Source organism: Capra hircus, chromosome 5 (genome assembly GCF_001704415.2).
Source record: "Capra hircus breed San Clemente chromosome 5, ASM170441v1, whole genome shotgun sequence".
Taxonomy (NCBI): Eukaryota; Metazoa; Chordata; class Mammalia; order Artiodactyla; family Bovidae; genus Capra; species Capra hircus.
Genome location: NC_030812.1, coordinates 111,822,768 through 111,841,764, shown reverse-complemented (window position 1 = coordinate 111,841,764; position 18,997 = coordinate 111,822,768). Strand labels below are relative to the sequence as shown.

The 18,997-nt window shown below is 51.5% G+C and overlaps 1 protein-coding gene across 1 annotated transcript in view; it reads right to left on the bottom strand.

The window, feature by feature from the left end:
• SREBF2 (sterol regulatory element binding transcription factor 2) overlaps positions 1-18,997 on the bottom strand; it is a 64,834-nt gene that overhangs the window by 11,264 nt on the left and 34,573 nt on the right. Inside the window, exons 8-14 of the mRNA XM_018048827.1 lie at positions 12,614-12,803; positions 11,835-12,016; positions 10,718-10,994; positions 7,824-7,993; positions 2,710-2,878; positions 1,135-1,252; positions 188-297 (exon numbers count right to left, since the gene is read on the bottom strand). Of these exons, the coding sequence (XP_017904316.1) occupies positions 188-297; positions 1,135-1,252; positions 2,710-2,878; positions 7,824-7,993; positions 10,718-10,994; positions 11,835-12,016; positions 12,614-12,803 (1,216 nt within the window). The remainder of the gene's footprint in view (positions 1-187; positions 298-1,134; positions 1,253-2,709; positions 2,879-7,823; positions 7,994-10,717; positions 10,995-11,834; positions 12,017-12,613; positions 12,804-18,997) is intronic.

Below are 18,997 nucleotides of genomic sequence, written 5' to 3'. Positions count from 1 at the left end.
AAAACACAGCCCAGTGAGGGGAACTGTGGGTGGGGGGTGATGTGGGGACTGCAGAAACACACCTCAGAGCCAGAGAAGGTTCTTGAGTGGCAGACTCATAACCAATCCTGGGCCCCCAAGACGTAAGGGCTGTGAAGGACGGAGTCAAGCAGCCTGAGGCCCGTGGAGCCGCCCGCAAGGTGCTTACCAAGGGCCGACTTGAGCACGGAGCTGCTGGAGAAGGGGGCGGTTACAGTCCCCACGGAGTCCACAAAAGAGTTAAGTAATTTCAGGTACTCAAGAGCGCTGGAGAATTCACTGCAAAGAAAAGAAAGGGTCCCACTCACATCGGAGTGTACACAAGGACCTCACTCACAGCCTGGCTGGTCAGCCCCCAGCTCTGAGACCCACAGGGCCAGGCACACCCCGAGCACTGCCCCCACCAACCACTCTGGCTCGCCCCAGGCCGCCCTGACACTGTTCCTGACACTCCTCTCTCTGTGGGAAAAGCAAGGTTTCTCTTTCATCCCTCGCCCTTCAAGACCCAATTCAACCGTGGTCTCTGCCCAGAAGTTTTCTGATCCCCCAGGCAGGAGACCCCCTCTCTGCCCAGGTGCACTCTTGTCAGAACCTGGGCCCTGAAGGAGAGTGATGCTGGTACCTGTCTGCCTCTCAGGTCTGACTCTGTGAAGGAAAGACTGTGCTCGGTAACTCCGTAAGAATAAGACACCACCTGACCTCTCGGTACAGGTCTGGGTCCCCAAGATGTCTGGGCCAGAGGCATCTGCCTTCTGCTGACCTTCCCACGCTCCATTCCAAAGGCCACCCTCCCCGACCTGCTCCAAGAACTGACTCCACTCGGTGATACAGGTATGTATATAGGTGATATAGAGACAGGTAGAAAGGAGCAAAGGGGGAAGTAATATACTTGGTGGGGCAGCAAGAGGCAAAGAAGCCAGCTGTGAGCCCACAGAGGGCTCTCGTGGGGCTGCCAGGCCTGAAACATCAACACCAAAGAGTCACTGGATTTCCCTGTGGCTCCCACACTGGGGCTCGTTTCCTTAAGGGAGGTGGATCTCAGAGCCCCATCTGCGCTACCCAGGGAGGCAGCCTGAGGTGGGGGCATGGGTGGGGATGCATATCCAAGGTCTGTACCAGCTCTCCTCTTCTTGGTCTGCAGCTTTCTTCTTGGCCTGAGGTTTTACCAAGGACTCCACTGCTCGCTCCAGCAGGTTCTTACAGAAGGCCTGGTGCACCTGGGCGATGGGGTCGGCTGGAGAAGAGGAGGAAGCCAGGAGAGGGGTGAGTGGGACTCACTTAGGAGCTCAGTTTGTCCTACAGAGAAAACAGGGCATGGGGGGGGAACCCAAGGAACAGATGTCTCCTCTGAATGGGGCCAAACCTCCCCAACGAAACCCCAGAACTGCTCGCTGAACAGTCAGAAGCGGGGGGTGGGCAGGCGGAGGGTGGTCAAGTCCAAGACTACATGAGTTCTGGACTGGCTCCAGTGTGTAGGAGCGGGGTGCGTGAGGGGTGCTGTGTCTCTTAGCATAATGCTCAGTCCTTGCATTCAAGGCTGGGAGCTGTAAGGTGGTGGCCACAACCCTCGTCAGCAAACAGAACCGGGAAGGTGGACATCCACCCCAAGTCTTAGAGGCCGCCCCTTCTCCCGTGGCTCAGGAGGACGGCCGCCGAGGCTCCTGCCTGACAGGGTGAGGAAGAGCCAGCTCCCGCTTAAGAGCCTTCGCACAAGACCCATGACCAGAAGTTGTCTGGCCGAGGCGATTAAACAAGAGGCCTGGCAATGTTGGCAATGACAGCTGCCTGTCACCAAGTCCCCCGACTGGCAAGCCCCAAATAGGGCGTCACCAGGCCCTTCCCCTCATTCACATGCCACAGACGTGTGGGCTTTAACTTGACAAGGACAAGGAGGCAGGACACTTAGGAATATATTCTGGACAACAAGGCCTAGAACCAGAGCCACCAGAGGCATGAGGGCCAGGGGCTGCCTCTGCTGCAGACAGAGCAGCCTGGCCAGGCATCCAAGACCGATGACGGCTTCTGCTTTCACCCTTCTCTCTGGGGTCGCGCGTTATTCTTACTTTGAACAACAGAGTTTCTGAGAAGAAACGACAGTGGACCCCGCTTTCCCCACAAAATGCTTGACACACACTCCTGAACCTGCCAACCACGTCTGACTCCCACACGCCTGGTTCAGAGAGGACAGGACAAAGCCACTGGCTGCTCAAGCCTGGGCCAACCCGACCGGCCTTTCCCGCCCGCTGCGAGGCCGGGCGAGTCGACTCAGATCACCATCAGACACGGGGGACAGCCAGCCGGCCTCTCCTCCCGACGCCCGGAGCCCTGTCTCTGCCACTACCCTGAGCACTTGACGACCGTCTGCCGCCTGTTGTTCCCTAACTGCTCCGTCTATGTCTGTTTGTTTTCCGGCGGAAGCGGGAGAGTGGGGCCAGCCAGCAGCTCCTCTACACCCTCTGAGTCTCCACAGCGCCCGGCACAAGGGCAAGATTCCGCTGGCACACTCAGTCACCCTTGGGGACGTGTGGCGGGGTGACTGATGCCAGGACCACGGGCTCTGAGTGGCCCAGCGGCGAGCTGGCAACCAGGCTCCCGAGCTCCTGAGTGTAGGGAACTCACGGCCAAGGTACCCTGTGTCTCCATGTGTCTGGGGGCAGCACCAGGGGCCCCCAGGGGGCAAGGCGTTCTCACCTGGGTTCCTCTGGGCACAGTACAGACTCTCCTTGGCAGCTGACTTCACTGACCAGCTCCGCTCCATGAAGAACTTCTGGCCCAGGGGATGGCAGAGCCAGCGCAGTGAGTCAGGGACGGCGCTGCGCTCGGGGCCACACAGGCTCTGGGCACGACTGAGGAAATAGCTCTGTGGAAGGACGAGGACCACCGTGACACCAAGGTGGCGGACAGCAGCTGTGGCCGCGGGAGGCCGTCAGAAAGTGCCACCAGGTGGAGGCAGGCTGGGGAAGGGGGGCCAGCAGGAGGGCTGGGACCCTCCACGCCTGGAAGCAAACACCCCCACGGAAACCAGGGCGTTGGCTCCGGGGGAACCTGCCGGGCTCAATGACAAACCCCAGAGGGAAGGGGTTGGGGGCTCAAGGCACCCTTGGAGACTTGGCTGCACCCTGTCCTACTGGGTGTGCCCAGCTGGACTTGAATCATGTTCTTGGCCATGCTGGCGTTCAACCTGCCGAGCTGAGCCACGCTCTCCCAGGCGCCCCCGGCCCCCCTACAGCATGCCCGCCCTCAACCCTGTCCAACCCTGCATTCCAGCCAGGTGGCCCCCTGGGTCCTGAGACTTTTTCTCTTCTGCCATTTTAATTACATATCTTTGAGAGCATTTTTAGGTAAAACTGTGTTCTGCTTTGACTCATTTTCATCTCTTTCACCTCAGAGTGTGAAGAGTGTAGAACAGGCACCCAGCAAGTGGCCAGCGACTGTCATTTACCATCACTGTCAGTCTAGAAATCGCTGGAGTGAGAGGGCCGCCCCAAGGTTTGTCCAGGACGCAAGCAGGCCTGCGTGATGCCCCTCCCTTAAGGCTGGCCCAGCAAGGGCTTTGTCCACCTGTTCTCTGTTCTTTGTCCAGAGAACCCCCTGGGACCTCCTCGGTGGTCCAGTGGTTAAGAACCTGCCTTGCAGTGCAGGTTGATGCAGGTTTGATCCCTGTTTGGGGAACTAAGAGCCCATATTCTGCAGAGATACTGAGCCCATGTGCTGCCAACTACTGAGCCTGCACGCTGCAACTAGAGTCTGCGTGCTGTGATGAAGATCCTGTGTGCCACAACTGAGACCCAACATAGCCAAGCACATAAATAAATGAGTATTAAAAAAAGAGAGAGAGAGAGACACCCCTGCTATCCCTGGGTGAGCCCAAGCCCCTGCTTCCCAAGTCCCTCTTTAGCCCACAAAATAACATCACTCCAGGGCCCAGGGATAAACCTGCAGGGACAACGATGTCCATCCATGTTTTCAAAAATTGTGTCATTTTTTTTGACTGCAAGGAAATCTAACCAGTCAATCCTAAAGGAAATCACCCCTAAATATTCACTGGAAGGACTGATGCTGAAGCTCCAATACTTTAGCCATCTATTGTGAAGAGCCAACTCTCTGGAAAAGCCCTTGATGCTGGGAAAGGCTGAGGGCAAAAGAAGACTAGGGATAGCAGAGGATGAGATAGTTAGATAGCACTGCTGATTCAACGGACATGAATTTGAGCAAATTCCGGTAGACAATGGAGGACAGAGGAGCCTGGCACGCCACAGTCCATGAGGTCCCAAAAAGTTGGATACAACATAGTGACTGAACAACAACAAATCTTTATTCTAAATTCCATAAAACCACTCGATACAGCAAGATCTGAATGAGAAACTAGCAGAGAAGGATGAAGGGGCGAGAGAAGAACGCAGTGCAGGGAGCCTGGAGGAGGAGCGGCTGCTGGGCTGGGCCTCACCCATCACACGGCAGCCTTGCCCTCACAACCCAGGAGGCTGCTTCCTCTGCTGGTTCAGCCTGATGGTTCTGACCTTTACTGGGCTCTGAGCACCATCATCTAATGTGACGGTCTCAGAAGACTTGAATGCCAGGGTCAGAAATAGCCCTGCCAAAGTGCCACTCAAAGGACGTGGACCAAGGAGACTGGCTCTCTTGGGGGAACCTGAATATGGCTGCCTGAATCAAAAAGCAAAGGACGTGTGGTACAGTCCAGAAGAAAAGAGAAAAACAAAAACATAAGATCCCACATGCTGTGCTGTGTGGCCCAAAAAACAAAACAGCAGTAACAAAAAACTGCTCACTGCTTGTTAGGCACACTCAACATTTTCAGGGGGGTGGGGCACTCACTGGGGGACCATCTCCCCCATCCTCAGCTGCTACACACATGCCTTCCTCAAACGGATGAGTCCCTCTCACAGAGCAGCTGCGTCTTAGCAACAAGGACAATCAAAACCCCCTGGGATTTCCGGGCTGATGGAAATGATCCTAAAATGTATACGGGAAGGTAAACAGCAGACACTAGCCACTAGGGGCAGAGGACTGACACTTCCAGACATCAAGACGTATTAGATATATGGTCGCCAGGGGTGTGTGGTATTGGTGGTGCACTACGGAACTGACCAGAGGTTCCAGAAGCAGAGTCCTCACATGCAGACATTTAATTTATGCAAAAGGGGTGCAGCAGGGAGCGGACAGTCATTTTAACAACAGATTCTGAGACAGGGAGACAGACATGTGAAGAAGAAAGTAGATCTGGCATCTCTTCCTCCAACTCAAACACAAACCGGTTCCAAGTGGATTATGGACCCATGTGCAACATTTGAAAATAACGGGTCTATCAGACACCCAGCAGAGTATTTTCATGACACTGGGGTAAGATGAACGAATATTAAACAGGACCTGATATATCTGTTAAGGAAAAGAATAGACTAGATTTCACGAACATTAAGAACTTGTGCTTACTGATCAACACCACTGAGAGAACAAGCAAGCTACAGAGTGGGGGAAGACACATGCAGAGCACATCTCCAACCAAGGATCAGAGCAGAGAACTCCTCACACCAACAGAAAGACAGACATCACAAATGAGAAACGGGTAGAAGATATGAACAGGGTGTTCACAAAGGAGGCTATGTCCAAATGGCCCATAAATGAACACTATGAGATGACCACCAGAAGGGCTAAAACCCCGAAACTATCCTGTGTCTGCTGAGGGTTCAGAACCGAAACTCTCTACACTGCTGGAGAAGTGAAAACTGGTCCATCCACTTTGGAAAACGGCCAGGCTGTGGGTACTGAAGCTGAGCGAGTGAAAACCTCTGAGCTAGCAGCGCCGGAGCAGAGATGCAGGCACAGTCCACTGAGAGAATGGGAATGTTCACAGCAGCACTGCTCACAGTAACCAAAACAGGAAACGACCCCCAAGTCCACCTGTAAGTGTCTGGTCATACAGTGGACTCCCATGAAGCGATGAGAATGGACGATCTCTAACCAAGTGCGACAACACAAATGAACCTTACACATGGCACCGAGCGGAAAGGGCAGAGAGCTGCAGGACGCACGCGCGCCTCTCCTCGTACCAAGCTTATAGACGCAAAGCATCTGAGGTCATCTGGATGCTGGTTACCCGGCGGGGGGGCTTGGGGTGGGGAGTGGCAGTTTGCTGATGGCAAGGGTCCCAAGGGAGGCTTCTGGGGTCTGGGCTGTGTTCTGTTTCTGGATCTATCTGTTGGTTATAAGCACGTGTGTTCATTTTGGGAAGTCGCTGACCTGTATATTTATAATTTGCATACTTTTCTACAGGCATATTGTACTTAAAAAAAAAGCTTCCAGGAACAACAAACAGCAGGGAGGTTAACCTATCGTGATGAAATTCAGAACACTGGTCCCCTCTGTGGGGGCAGCAGGAGTGAAGGCCTGCAGGAGGCTCTGGGGGTGATGGGAACACACAGCCTCTTGATCTGGGTGGCTGTTACGCGGGTCAGTTCACTGTGTGAAAACTGATCAAGTTGCTAAGTTATACTGGACACATTTCACTGTGTTTATGTGGTATGTCGATTATGCCTTGAAAACTTTTGGGGGGCAGAGATGACAAATGTGACGACGCTGGCCCAGAGCACCAGGACTGCTCCCAGCCCAGAGAGGCCACCTCGACCTCCTCCGGGACAGGGCCGGGAGCCCAGCGTGCTCTCCGGGCAGCCATCCAGACCCCACCGCACCCTGCTGCCCCCAAGGCCTGGGCCTGGTCTGGGTTCCTGTCCGACTGCGAGCCACCCCCGCAGGGTGAAGGTCCTGCTGGCCCCTGCACGTCCTCCCCAGGGGTCTTGGGAACACGGTCTTCCTCTCCCATGCCCTCTGTCACCCAGAGTATGGTGACACGCTTCAAGCACATCAGTGTCAGCACGGGGCACGTTCCTGCTCATTCTCAGCGCATCCGTGCTATTAATGAGATATGGACATGGATGGGGGGATAAGATCATTCTCTGCCGAACACAGCTGATGTGCTAGGCAGCCAACCCAAAGCTGACAGTGAATAAGACATGCCTGTGTCTGCTGGAAGAGAAAGCCTGAGGTCAGCAGAGGCTGTGAACGAGTTGGCAACACGGTCTGTGAATTATCCAGTTGTGAGTTCCCAAGGCTGGCCCTGTGCCAGGCACACTGGAGGAAACCATGGTCTCCACCCGGAGTCTGACGCGAGCCCCTCACAAGACATACAGTGTTTTCCACTTCTAGACCCACAGAGCTGTGATCAACACAAGGTACCAAACAGAAGGCATTCTCAGTTAATAATAGAACCAGGAGACACAACCAGCAGACTCCAAGCAGAAGAGTCACACATTAGCCTCTTGAATACAAGGTCACTCTTATCACTGAAGCAATACCTCAAGGTACTAAAATGCCTTGTTCTGTTTAAAATGGCTCAGGGGAAGGAATTCTTGTCTGTTTTATTTACTGCCAAGTATTTGTGGACATCTACCCCTCAAGGTGGTCGGTCAGCATCTGAGGGCAGGGCCCACACCAATTTTTACATCTTGGCTCCTGGCTGGGAAGGGCTTCCCTGGTGGCTCAGACAGTAAAGAATCCGCCTGCAATTCTTTGAGATGCGGGATCAATCCCTGGGTCAGGAAGATCCCTGGAGACGAAAATGGCAATCCACTCCAGAATTCTTGCCTGAAGAATTCCATGGACAGAGGAGCCTGGTGGGTTACGATCCATGGGGTCACAGAGTTGGACATGACTGAGCGACTTTCACTCACTCAGTTGGCTGGGAAAGGCGCTCTGAGAAGGTCCAGGGGAGGGAAGTGAAGGACACTCACCGCCAGGAAGCCCAGCTTGCCTCCACACCTGGTCTTGAGCCCCATGGCGGCAGTCAGGTGGATCTCCACCAGCGTGCTCGGAGGGATCTTCTCCTCAGCACATTCAGCCAGGTTCACCGCGCACAAGGCCATGTGCACGTCGGAACAGGGGGATCCCACAGGAAGCTTGCCTATGGCGGCAAAAACAGAATGATGAATGTTGACAGAGGCCTTCAACCCACGCTTTCTCCTGCCTCCTCCAGCACCAGCAGAGCAAGAGCAGAACCATGGCGGGGAAGCTGGTGGACTCTCTGATCACAGCCCTGGATGGGGCACCAGCCCTGCGACCCAGTAGCTCTGTGTGCCCTTCTACCTCACAGGTGGTTGAGGACAAGAGAAAGCACAGGTCTAACGCCTGGCCCGCAGCCCCAGCCCTGGGTAACGGAACTGGTCAGGATTGCAGGCGAGTGGGCAGGACTCAGGGGGCAAGCTGCAGCATTTTCCCAAATGGTGTCAACAGCATGGCCGTGTTCTGCTAACACAGTCCCGTGTTTCCAAATGGTGCAAGAAAGGTTGGAAAAATAAAAACTGATCTGAATTTATCTTGCTTTAACAAGACCCCACAGTCTATAAAGCACACACCCTTTCAAGGGAAGGAAGTTACACAAAACTGAGCCATGATGGCCAGACACATCTTGGCGGGGAGGTGGACGGCCAGGAGAGGCTTACTGCACCCTCCCGTGAGGGCTGCATGGCTCTTCAGGGACCAGACCCCAAGGCATGTCAAAGGCTCTGAGGCTCTCACACTGCCACCTGCCTTGGTCCTCACTACAGTGAGGGGAGGTGGCCAGCACAAGCAGTTGCCTTTTTTTTTTTGGGGGGGGGGGAGCAAGTTGTCCCTTGGGGGATGGCCAGCCAGGCCTCCTGACCCCGCCTGGCCTCTCTGGTCTCATATCAGGCCCCAGACTTCATTCGGCACAGACGTTTAGGTATTGGTCTTCCCAGAAGGCACCACCAACTGGGCTTTCTCCTTTGTGGGGAAGGCAGGTGGAGGGCAGCGTGAGGACCATGTCATCTCTCGGTCACTGTCCTCTCGGGGCCCTGCTCAGGGCCAGGCCCACCGAGTGCTGGGTGAGTGTGGGGGATGAGCAGTGTGAACCATCTCAGCTGGAACTTTCCCAAACAGATGCAGCTTCCGGATCAGAGACCTGGATGGAGCCTGTTTCATCCCCAAGGGCTCAGGATGGATGGGGAAGCAGGGAAGGTCTGCACATGGGGCTCTGCTGCGAGAGCTCTACAAGGCCGCAGGTGTTCCAGCCCCACACCGCCCCAGAGTCTCATTTCCATTCCCCTGGCCTGGGAGCGCCCCACCCCTGGGCGAAGCTCCCCCAGCCACCAGGCCGCCTATGGCCTTCCTGTCGCTGCGCCCGTGGCTGCTCTCTGCCCTCATCTCACCCCCATCCCAGCAGCAACCTCCCTTCTTGAATCCCCTCCTCCCCACACACCAAGCCTCTCGGCCTCTCCTGCCCAGCCACCTCTCAGGTCAGCCTCTGCCCCACTCCCTGTCCCTGCCCCGTCCTTTCCATGCAGGTCTCCTCCCACATGCCCTGAGGGCCCTTTCATCACAAGCCCGCTCATCAGCGCCCATAGCTTTTATCCTCACCTGCAGACCAGAGGCCCAGCCCCATCCGTGGACAACAGATCTAGTGCAGCCCCCCACTGAGCAGCCCTCCTCAGTGTCTCATGGGCAAGGGTTCCGAGCTGGATGTCTCACCTCCTCCCTAGAAAGCTGTGTGTCTCTTCTTCTCCCCACCTTTGTTGGTGGCAACATGATTCACCCCAACTCTCAAGCAAGAAACCAGGGAAGCCCCTTACCCAGTTTTCCTTACCCTTCCCATGCAATGAGTCCCCAAGGCCCGTCAACCACCCACTCCTTCCTCTCTGTCTTCTCGGCACCTGCACCCGCTCCCACAGGGCCTCCCAAAGGCAGCCTCTCCATCGGAGGGAATCTTCTTGGCTTCAGAGCACAGGCCTGATGACGTCATTGCCCCCACTGTGCTGGCGCCCGTCACCCTCCCCTCACACAGCCCACCTGGGGACACCACCAGGCGGGGGGAGCTCCTCCTTGGGAACACGTCCCTCGGCCTGGAAGACACATCCCCTCAGCAGAGCCAGTGAACTCAAACGCCTCCTTGCACACAAAGCTGGAAGGCTTTCAGGGCCCTACCCAACATGAACCCCTCCCTTCCAGCTGAAACCCAACTCTTCTGTGACCCCTAAACCACATTGAATGGTAATTCACCTGCTGACCAATCTGCTTCTCTATTAGAGCAGGACTTTGTGGAATGAAATAAAGGATCATGTTTCACTGATTCTAAGACGCCATCAATCTTAAGTTTCTCCATTAACTTAAGCACCACCATAGAAAAAGCACCGCCAACTTAACCATGACACTCAATGTGTAGAGGACACAGCGTGGTGCAGAGATGTTAAAGTGAAAAAAACATGTGTCTTATAATGATGAAAGACTTCCCCGGTGGCTCAGATGGTTAAAAAATCTGCCTGCAATGCGGGAGATCTGGGTTCAATCCCAGAGTCAGGAGGATTCTCTGGAGGAGGGCATGGCAACCCACTCCAGTGTTCTTGCCTGGAGAACCCCATGGACAGAGGAGCCTCGTGGGCTACAGTCCACAGGGTCGCAGAGAGTCTGACGCGCCTGAGCGACTGAGCACACGTAATGAGGAACTGCGTCTTCACAGCCGTGGCCACGGGCGGAGGGCTGGTCTAACCATCCTCGACGAGCATTGCAAAGGGGACTTTGTTGATCTGGGGCAGAAAACTGGCAAACTGAGGCGGGGTGGGGCGACGGCGCGGGGCACTGGGAGGCAGGCCGGGCCGCGGCAGCCAGCCCTCACCTGTGATGTGCAACTGGTGCAGCCTGTGGTAGGCCAAGGCTGCATCCCGGGCGCTGGTCTTCGCTTCCTCCTCAAAGCCTGCAGCAGTGGCTAGGGCAGCCCGCCGGTGCTGGAAGACCTTCTTGAGCAGCCAGCGCACCAGGCGCAGCTTCTGCAGGCTGTAGCGGATCACGTTCCAGGAGAGGCTGCAGGCCAGGTCCAGGCGGGAGGTGGGCAGGGCCCGGCCCAGCACCGACAGGCAGGTTTGCAGGTTGGCCGCGGCAGCCGCAAAGTCCCCCTGATGGGAAGCGAGAAGATGTAACATTCGCCAGCCTTGGGGCAGCCTTTTAGTTTCATTTTAGTGAAAACTCTTACTTTCTCTTCAGTCCTCCAGGTTATCAGAGTAATGCATGCTCAGTGAAGAAAAATCTGGGAAAACTCAGAAAGCTACAGAAAAGTACAAAGAAATCACCTGGAATCTTATCTCCTAGAATGACTGCTGCCATTCTGACATACTTCCTCCCAGCCTTTTTGCTTAACTGGGATTGTACCGCGTTCTATCTTTAAGCAAATATTCTATCCAGAATTTCCCACGGTACCTTTCATACATAAGGTGATAACATGGATGGAGACGATGAACCAAGTAATCTTTTAGGCTTGTAGGTTCTTGAAGTGTGGTTCCCAGAGACCAGGAGCATCATCAGCTCCTGGGATCTTGTTAGAAATGTGAATTCCTGGTTTTCCATCCCACCCCTTCCCCATTACTGACTCAGAACCTCTGGGATGGACATGGGCCCTCAGGGTGGTCCTGATGACCCTGAAGTTTGAGAACCACAGTTTTAGACAAATATGCAGTGAAACTACTCTGACCGAGGATCTGAACAGGTCTCTGCCAACCTGAGAGGGCCTAGTGGACAGTCTACTGCCCTGTACTGAAGACCCTGTCTGTGTTTTTCTCATTCCTGGAGGCCACACTTGGGAAACTAGGGTCAACGCTCTTCTCCTTTCCCATCATGCAATGGGTATGACACCCAAACCTTCCTTCCTGTACCTTTAAGAAGAGAGGACCCTGAAGAAGAGGGACAGAGGATGCCCACGCTCTGAGCATGACGGTCTCTGAGCCCATGCCCAGACTCACCCGGGCAAGGTCCAGGTCCGCCTGCTTCCGGTGCCTCCAGAAGGTGACTGAGGAGCGCGAGTGCGGCCGGATCACTGGCTCCCCGTGAACCAGCAGCTTCACAAAGACGCTCAGCACGATCACGCCGTTCACCAGCCACAGGAGAAGCGTTGGCATCATCCAGTCGAGCCAGCTCCTGGAGCCTAAGGAGAAGCGTCTCAGCTGAGCCCATGAGGAAGGGCCCACCCACCCACCCAGGGCAGCTCTGGGGGGACTGCAGGGCACTTGACCCACCCCTCAGGTTAAAGGAAGCAGCCTCCTCCCTCATGTTTGAAACAAATGTGATTGCTTCATTTAGTAACAATGTCTAAGTGCTTAGAGCACAAATAAATACATGCAATTAATCCACACTGTAGAAAATCTGGGACAACTCCACAGCCTCGACAGGAGCCCTGGAGCCCTTGTCACCATGGGGCAGAATGCCACACAAATCTTTGCTGGCCAAGGCAGGGCTCGCAGCTGGTTTAACGACTCAGGCAGCAAGACCACATCCTCCTCCAAACAGGCACACCCCCAAACCCCAATTACAGCTGATTTGTTTCGCTATTTCTGATTGAACTTAGGTTTGTCCTGTTACTTGTACATGCAACTGATGCCGGACACTATCAGAAGCAAGCAGGTGGGGCCCACTGTGAAAGCCCTTTGAGACCTGGTGACAAGCCAAGCGGGTTGCAAGTAGGGCCGCCTTCTGCCACAGTAGCCCACTCGTGCCCGGGTGGCCCGAGGCGCCCTCCACCTACCTGACTCGAGTGACAGCATGCTACGGCCGGGACCTGAGTGCGGGTGCTGGTCTGCATCGTGGGCACCCCCCCACTGCAGCAGAGCGGTCAGGGGGTTAAAGGAGAGGCAGAGGAAGGTGAGGACACACAGCAGGATGCGGGAGCGGTCCACCATGCCCAGCGCGACCGGAGAGTCTGGCTCATCTTTGACCTTCGAAACAGGGGGCCGCGAGGCAAGAAGGAAGACTGCAGTGAGTTTTTATAGCATTTTACTTTTTATATATCGGAATCGGGACTCTGAGATTTAAATTCAAGACCATGAAGCTGGATGGGAATAAACTCAGGAGGGAACTAAGAGGTTCATGCCTCTCCCACTGCTGCTCAGACACGGGGGCCCTCGCCTAAGGGGGAGGGCCCACCTGGGAGAAGAACGTGTTCTAAAGACCGGAGGGAGAGGGGCCCTGCTGTTACCACAGGGCTCCGACACAAAAGAGAACACCCTGAGGGATTCTGCTTCTGTGTAATTCCACAACAGGCAAGCTGATCCAAAGCGACTGAAGGCAAAATCAGAACTTAACTCTGCGCCTGGAGAGGTATGGGTGAACTTCCTGCAAAAGTGTACATTCACGGGAGATGAATATGTTCTGTATCATTTTTTTAAAAGCCTAGAAAGGATTTATTCATTTATTGTTATTTTTTAGTTAAAGTATAATTGACCTACAAACATTATGTTGGTTCCAGGTACACAATACAGTGCTTGGACTATTTTCATACATGACACTATCTCTACAATAAATCTAGCTGCCATCTGTCACCAGACAAAATTATCACAACATTACTGACTATTTTCCCCATGTTGTAAAGCTCTTCCCTCTGACTGATTTATTTTTTTATCTGGAAGTCTGTATCTCTAAGTCTCCCCCTCCTATTTCACTCACCCTCCCACACCCCTCCCCTCTGCCAATTACCCATTTGTTATCTTTATCTAAGCATCTGCTTCTGTTTTGTACTTTTTTTTTTTAAGATTCCATATATAAGTGAAATTCTTAAAGAGATGGGAATATCAGACTGCAAGGAGATCCAACCATTCTGAAGGAGATCAGCCCTGGGATTTCTTTGGAAGGAATGATGCTAAAGGTGAAACTCCAGTACTTTGGCCACTTCATGAGAAGAGTTGACTCATTGGAAAAAACTCTGATGCTGGGAGGGATCGGGGGCAGGAGGAGAAGGGGGTGACCAAGGATTAGATGGCTGGATGGCATCACGGACTTGATGGACGTGAGTCTGAGTGAACTCCGGGAGACGGTGATGAACAGGGAGGCCTGGCGTGCTGCGATTCATGGGGTCACAAAGAGTCGGACACGACTGAGCGACTGAACTGAACTGAACTGAACTGAACTGAACTGAATACCAGATCATCTCACCTGCCTCTTGAGAAACCTATATGCAGGTCAGGAAGCAACAGTTAGAACTGGACATGGAACAACAGACTGGTTCCAAATTGGGAAAGGAGTACGTCAAGGCTGTATATTGTCACCCTGCTTATTTAACATATGCTGGAAGAAGCACAGCTGGATCAAGATTGCCGGGAAAAATATCAATAACCTCAGATATGCAGATAACACCACCCTTATGGCAGAAAGAGAAGAGGAACTAAACAGCCTCTTGATGAAAGTGAAAGAGGAGAGTGAAAAAGTTGGCTTACAGCTCAACATTCAGAAAACGAAGATCATGGCATCTGGTCCCATCACTTCATGGGAAATAGATGGGGGAACAGTGGAAACAGTGTCAGACTTTACTTTTGGGGGGCTCCAAAATCACTGCAGATGGTGATTGCAGGCATGAAATTAAAAGACGCTTACTCCTTGGAGGGAAAGTTATAACCAACCTAGATAGCATGTTGAAAAGCAGAGACATTACTTTGCCAACAAAGGTCCATCTAGTCAAGGCTATGGTTTTCCCAGTGATCATGTATGGATGTGAGAGTTGGACGGTGAAGAAAGCTGAGCACAGAAGAATTGATGCTTTTGAACTGTGGTGTTGGAGAAGACTCTTGAGAGTCCCTTGGACTGCCAGTCCATTCTAAAGGAGATCAGTCCTGGGTGTTCATTGGAAGGACTGATGTTGAAGCTGAAACTCCAAGAGATACCCCACGCCCAAGGTAAGAGAAACCCAAGTAAGATGGTAGGTGTTGCAAGAGGGCATCAGAGGCCAGACACACTGAAACCATACTCACAGAAAACTAGTCAATCTAATCACACTAGGACCACAGCCTTGTCTAACTCAATGAAACTAAGCCATGCCTGTGGGGTAAACCAAGATGGTCGGGTCATGGTGGAGAGGTCTGACAGAATGTGGTCCACTGGAGATGGGAATGGCAAACCACTTCAGTATTCTTGCCTTGAGAACCCCATGAACAGTATGAAAAGGCAAAATGATAGGATACTGAAAGACAAACTCCCCTGGTCAGTAGGTGCCCAATATGCTACTGGAGATCAATGGAGAAAAAACTCTAGAAAGAATGAAGGGATGGAGCCAAAGCAAAAACAATACACAGCTGTGGAGGTGACTAGTGATAGAAGCAAGGTCCAATGCTGTAAAGAGCAATATTGCATAGGAACCTGGAATGTCAGGTCCATGAATCAAGGCAAATTGGAAGTGGTCAAACAAAAGATGGCAAGGGTGAACGTCGACATTCTAGGAATCAGCGAACTAAAATGGACTGGAATGGGTGAATTTAACTCAGATGACCATTATATCTACTACTGCGGGCAGGAATCCCTCAGAAGAAATGGAGTAGCCATCATGGTCAACAAGAGTCCGAAATGCAGTACTTGGATGCAATGTCAAAAACGACAGAATGATCTCTGTTCGTCTCCAAGGCAAACCATTCACTATCACAGTAATCCAAGTCTATGCCCCAACCAGTAATGCTGAAGAAGCTGAAGTTGAACGGTTCTATGAAGACCTACAAGACCTTTTAGAACTAACACCCAAAAAAGACGTTCTTTTCATTATAGGGGACTGGAATGCAAAAGTAGGAAGTCAAGAAACACCTGGAGTAACAGGCAAATTTGGCCTTGGAATGCAGAATGAAGCAGGGCAAAGACTAACAGTTTTGCCAAGAAAATGCACTGGTCATAGCAAACACCCTCTTCCAACAACACAAGAGAAGACTCTACACATGGACATCACCAGATGGGCAACACTGAAATCAGATTGATTATATTCTTTGCAGCCAAAGATGGAGAAGCTCTATACAGTCAACAAAAACAAGACCAGGAGCTGACTGTGGCTCAGATCATGAACTCCTTATTGCCAAGTTCAGACTCAAATTGAAGAAAGTAGGGAAAACCGCTAGACCATTCAGGTATGACCTAAATCAAATCCCTTTTGACTATACAGTGGAAGTGATAAATAGATTTAAGAGACTAGATCTGATAGATAGAGTGCCTGATGAACTATGGAATGAGGTTCATGACATTGTACAGGAAACAGGGATCAAGACCATCCCCATGGAAGAGAAATGCAAAAAAGCAAAATGGCTATCTGGGGAGGCCTTACAAATAGCTGTGAAAAGAAGAGAAGTGAAAAGCAAAGGAGTAAAGGGAAGATATAAGCATCTGAATGCAGAGTTCCAAAGAATAGCAAGAAGAGATAAGAAAGCCTTCTTCAGCGATCAATGCAAAGAAATAGAGGAAAGAACAGAATGGGAAAGACTAGAGATCTCCTCAAGAAAATTAGAGATACCAAGGGAACATTTCATGCAAAGATGGGCTCGATAAAGGACAGAAATGGTAGGGACCTAACAGAAGCAGAAGATATTAAGAAGAGGTGGCAAGAATACACAGAAGAACTGTACAAAAAAGATCTTCACGACCCGGATAATCACGATGGCGTGATCACTAATCTAGAGCCAGACATCTGGAATGTGAAATCAAGTGGGCCTTAGAAAGCATCACTACGAACAAAGCTAATGGAGGTGATGGAATTCCAGTTGAGCTATTTCAAATCCTGACAGATGATGCTGTGAAAGTGCTGCACTCAATATGCCAGCAAATTTGGAAAACTCAGCAGTGGCCACAGGACTGGAAAAGGTCAGTTTTCATTCCAATCCCAGAGAAAGGCAATGCCAAAGAATGCTCAAACTACCACACAACTGCACTCATCTCACATGCTAGTAAAGTAATGCTCAAAATCCTCCAAGCCAGGCTTCAGCAATACGTGAACCGTGAACTTCCTGATGTTCAAGCTGGTTTTAGAAAAGGCAGAGGAACCAGAGATCAAAGTGCCAACATCCGCTGGATCATGGAAAAAGCAAGAGAGTTCCAGAAAAACATCCATTTCTGCTTTATTGACTATGCCAAAGCTTTTGACTGTGTAGATCACAATAAACTGTGGAAAATTCTGAAAGAGATGGGAATACCAGACCACCTGACCTGCCTCTTGAGAAACCCATATGCAGGTCAGGAAGCAACAGTTAGAACTGGACATGGAACAACAGACTGGTTCCAAATAGGAAAAGGAGTATGTCAAGGCTGTATATTGTCACCCTGCTTATTTAACTTCTATGCAGAGTACATCATGAGAAATGCTGGACTGGAAGAAACACAAGCTGGAATCAAGATTGCCGGGAAAAATATCAATAACCTCAGATATGCAGATAACACCACCCTTATGGCAGAAAGTGAAGAGGAGCTAAAAAGCCTCTTGATGAAAGTGAAAGAGGAGAGTGAAAAAGTTGGCTTAAAGCTCAACATTCAGAAAACGAAGATCATGACATCTGGTCCCATCACTTCATGGGAAATAGATGGGGAAACAGTGGAAACAGTGTCAGACTTTCCTTTTTTGTGCTCCAAAATCACTGCAGATGGTGACTGCAGCCATGAAATTAAAAGACGCTTACTCCTTGGAAGAAAAGTTATGACCAACCTAGATAGTATATTCAAAAGCAGAGACATTACTTTGCCGACTAAGGTCTGTCTAGTCAAGGCTATGGTTTTTCCCGTGGTCATGTATGGATGTGAGACTTGGACTGTGAAGAGGGCTGAGCGCCGAAGAATTGATGCTTTTGAACTGTGGTGTTGGAGAAGACTCTTGAGAGTCCCTTGGACTGCAAGGAGATCCAACCAGTCCATTCTGTAGGAGATCAGCCCTGGGATTTCTTTGGAAGGAATGATGCTAAAGCTGAAGCTCCAGTACTTTGGGCACCTCATGCGAAGAGTTGACTCATTGGAAAAGACTCTGATGCTGGGAGGGATTGGGGGCAGGAGAAGTGGACGACAGGGGATGAGATGGCTGCATGGCATCACTGACTCAATGGATGTGAGTCTGAGTGAACTCTGGGAGTTGGTGATGGACAGGGAGGCCTGGCGTGCTGCGATTCATGGGGTCGCAAAGAGTCGGACACGACTGAGCGACTGAACTGAAATGAACCGGCCATCTCATGCGAAGAGTTGACTCATTGGAAAAGACCCTAATGCTGGGAAAGATTAGGGGCAGGAGAAGAAGGGGACGACAGAGGATGAGATGGCTGGATGGCATCACCGACTCGATGGACATGGGTTTGGGTAGACTCCGGGAGTTGGTGATGTACAGGCAGGGAGGCCTGGCGTGCTGTGATTCATGGGGTCACAAAGAGTTGGACACAACTGAGCAACTGAACTGATAAGTGAAATTATGTGTGGTAAGCTTTCTCTGACTCATTTCACTTAGCATAACAGCCTCTAGGATCATACGGGTTGTCACGAAATTTCATTCTTTTTTATTGCTTTTTTTCTTCAGAAAAATAGCCAGAAGTGGAACTGCTGAATTGGACGGTAATTGTCTTTTAAACTTTCTGAGGAACCTCCATACTACTTTCCATAATGGCTGCACTAACTGACATTCCCACAACAGCTCGGTGAGGGTTCCCTTCTCTCCAAATCCTTGCCAACACCTCTCATTCTCTGACTAATTTCACTTTATTATAATACCCTCTAGGTCCATCCAGTGTCACAAATGGTAAGAGTTCATTATTTTTAATGGCTAATATTTCATTGCATGTATACCACATCTTCTTTACCCATCCATCTATTTATAGGCACTTAGGTGGCTTCCATACCTTGACTATTGTGAATAAGGCTGCAATAAACACAAGAGTACATATATCTTTTCAAATTGGTATTTGTTTTCTTCAGAAAATACCCAGAAGGGGAACTGCTGAATTGGGTGGTAGTTCTACTTTAAACCTTTTTTTAGGAACCTCCCTCCATACTGCTTTCCATAGTGTGTGTGTTACTCACACAGTCGTGTCCGACTCTTTTCGGCCCCATGGACTGTAGCCCACCAGGCTCCTCTGTCCATGGGATTCTCCAGGCAAGAACATTGGAGTGGGTTGCCATTTCCTTCTCCAGGAGATGAAGC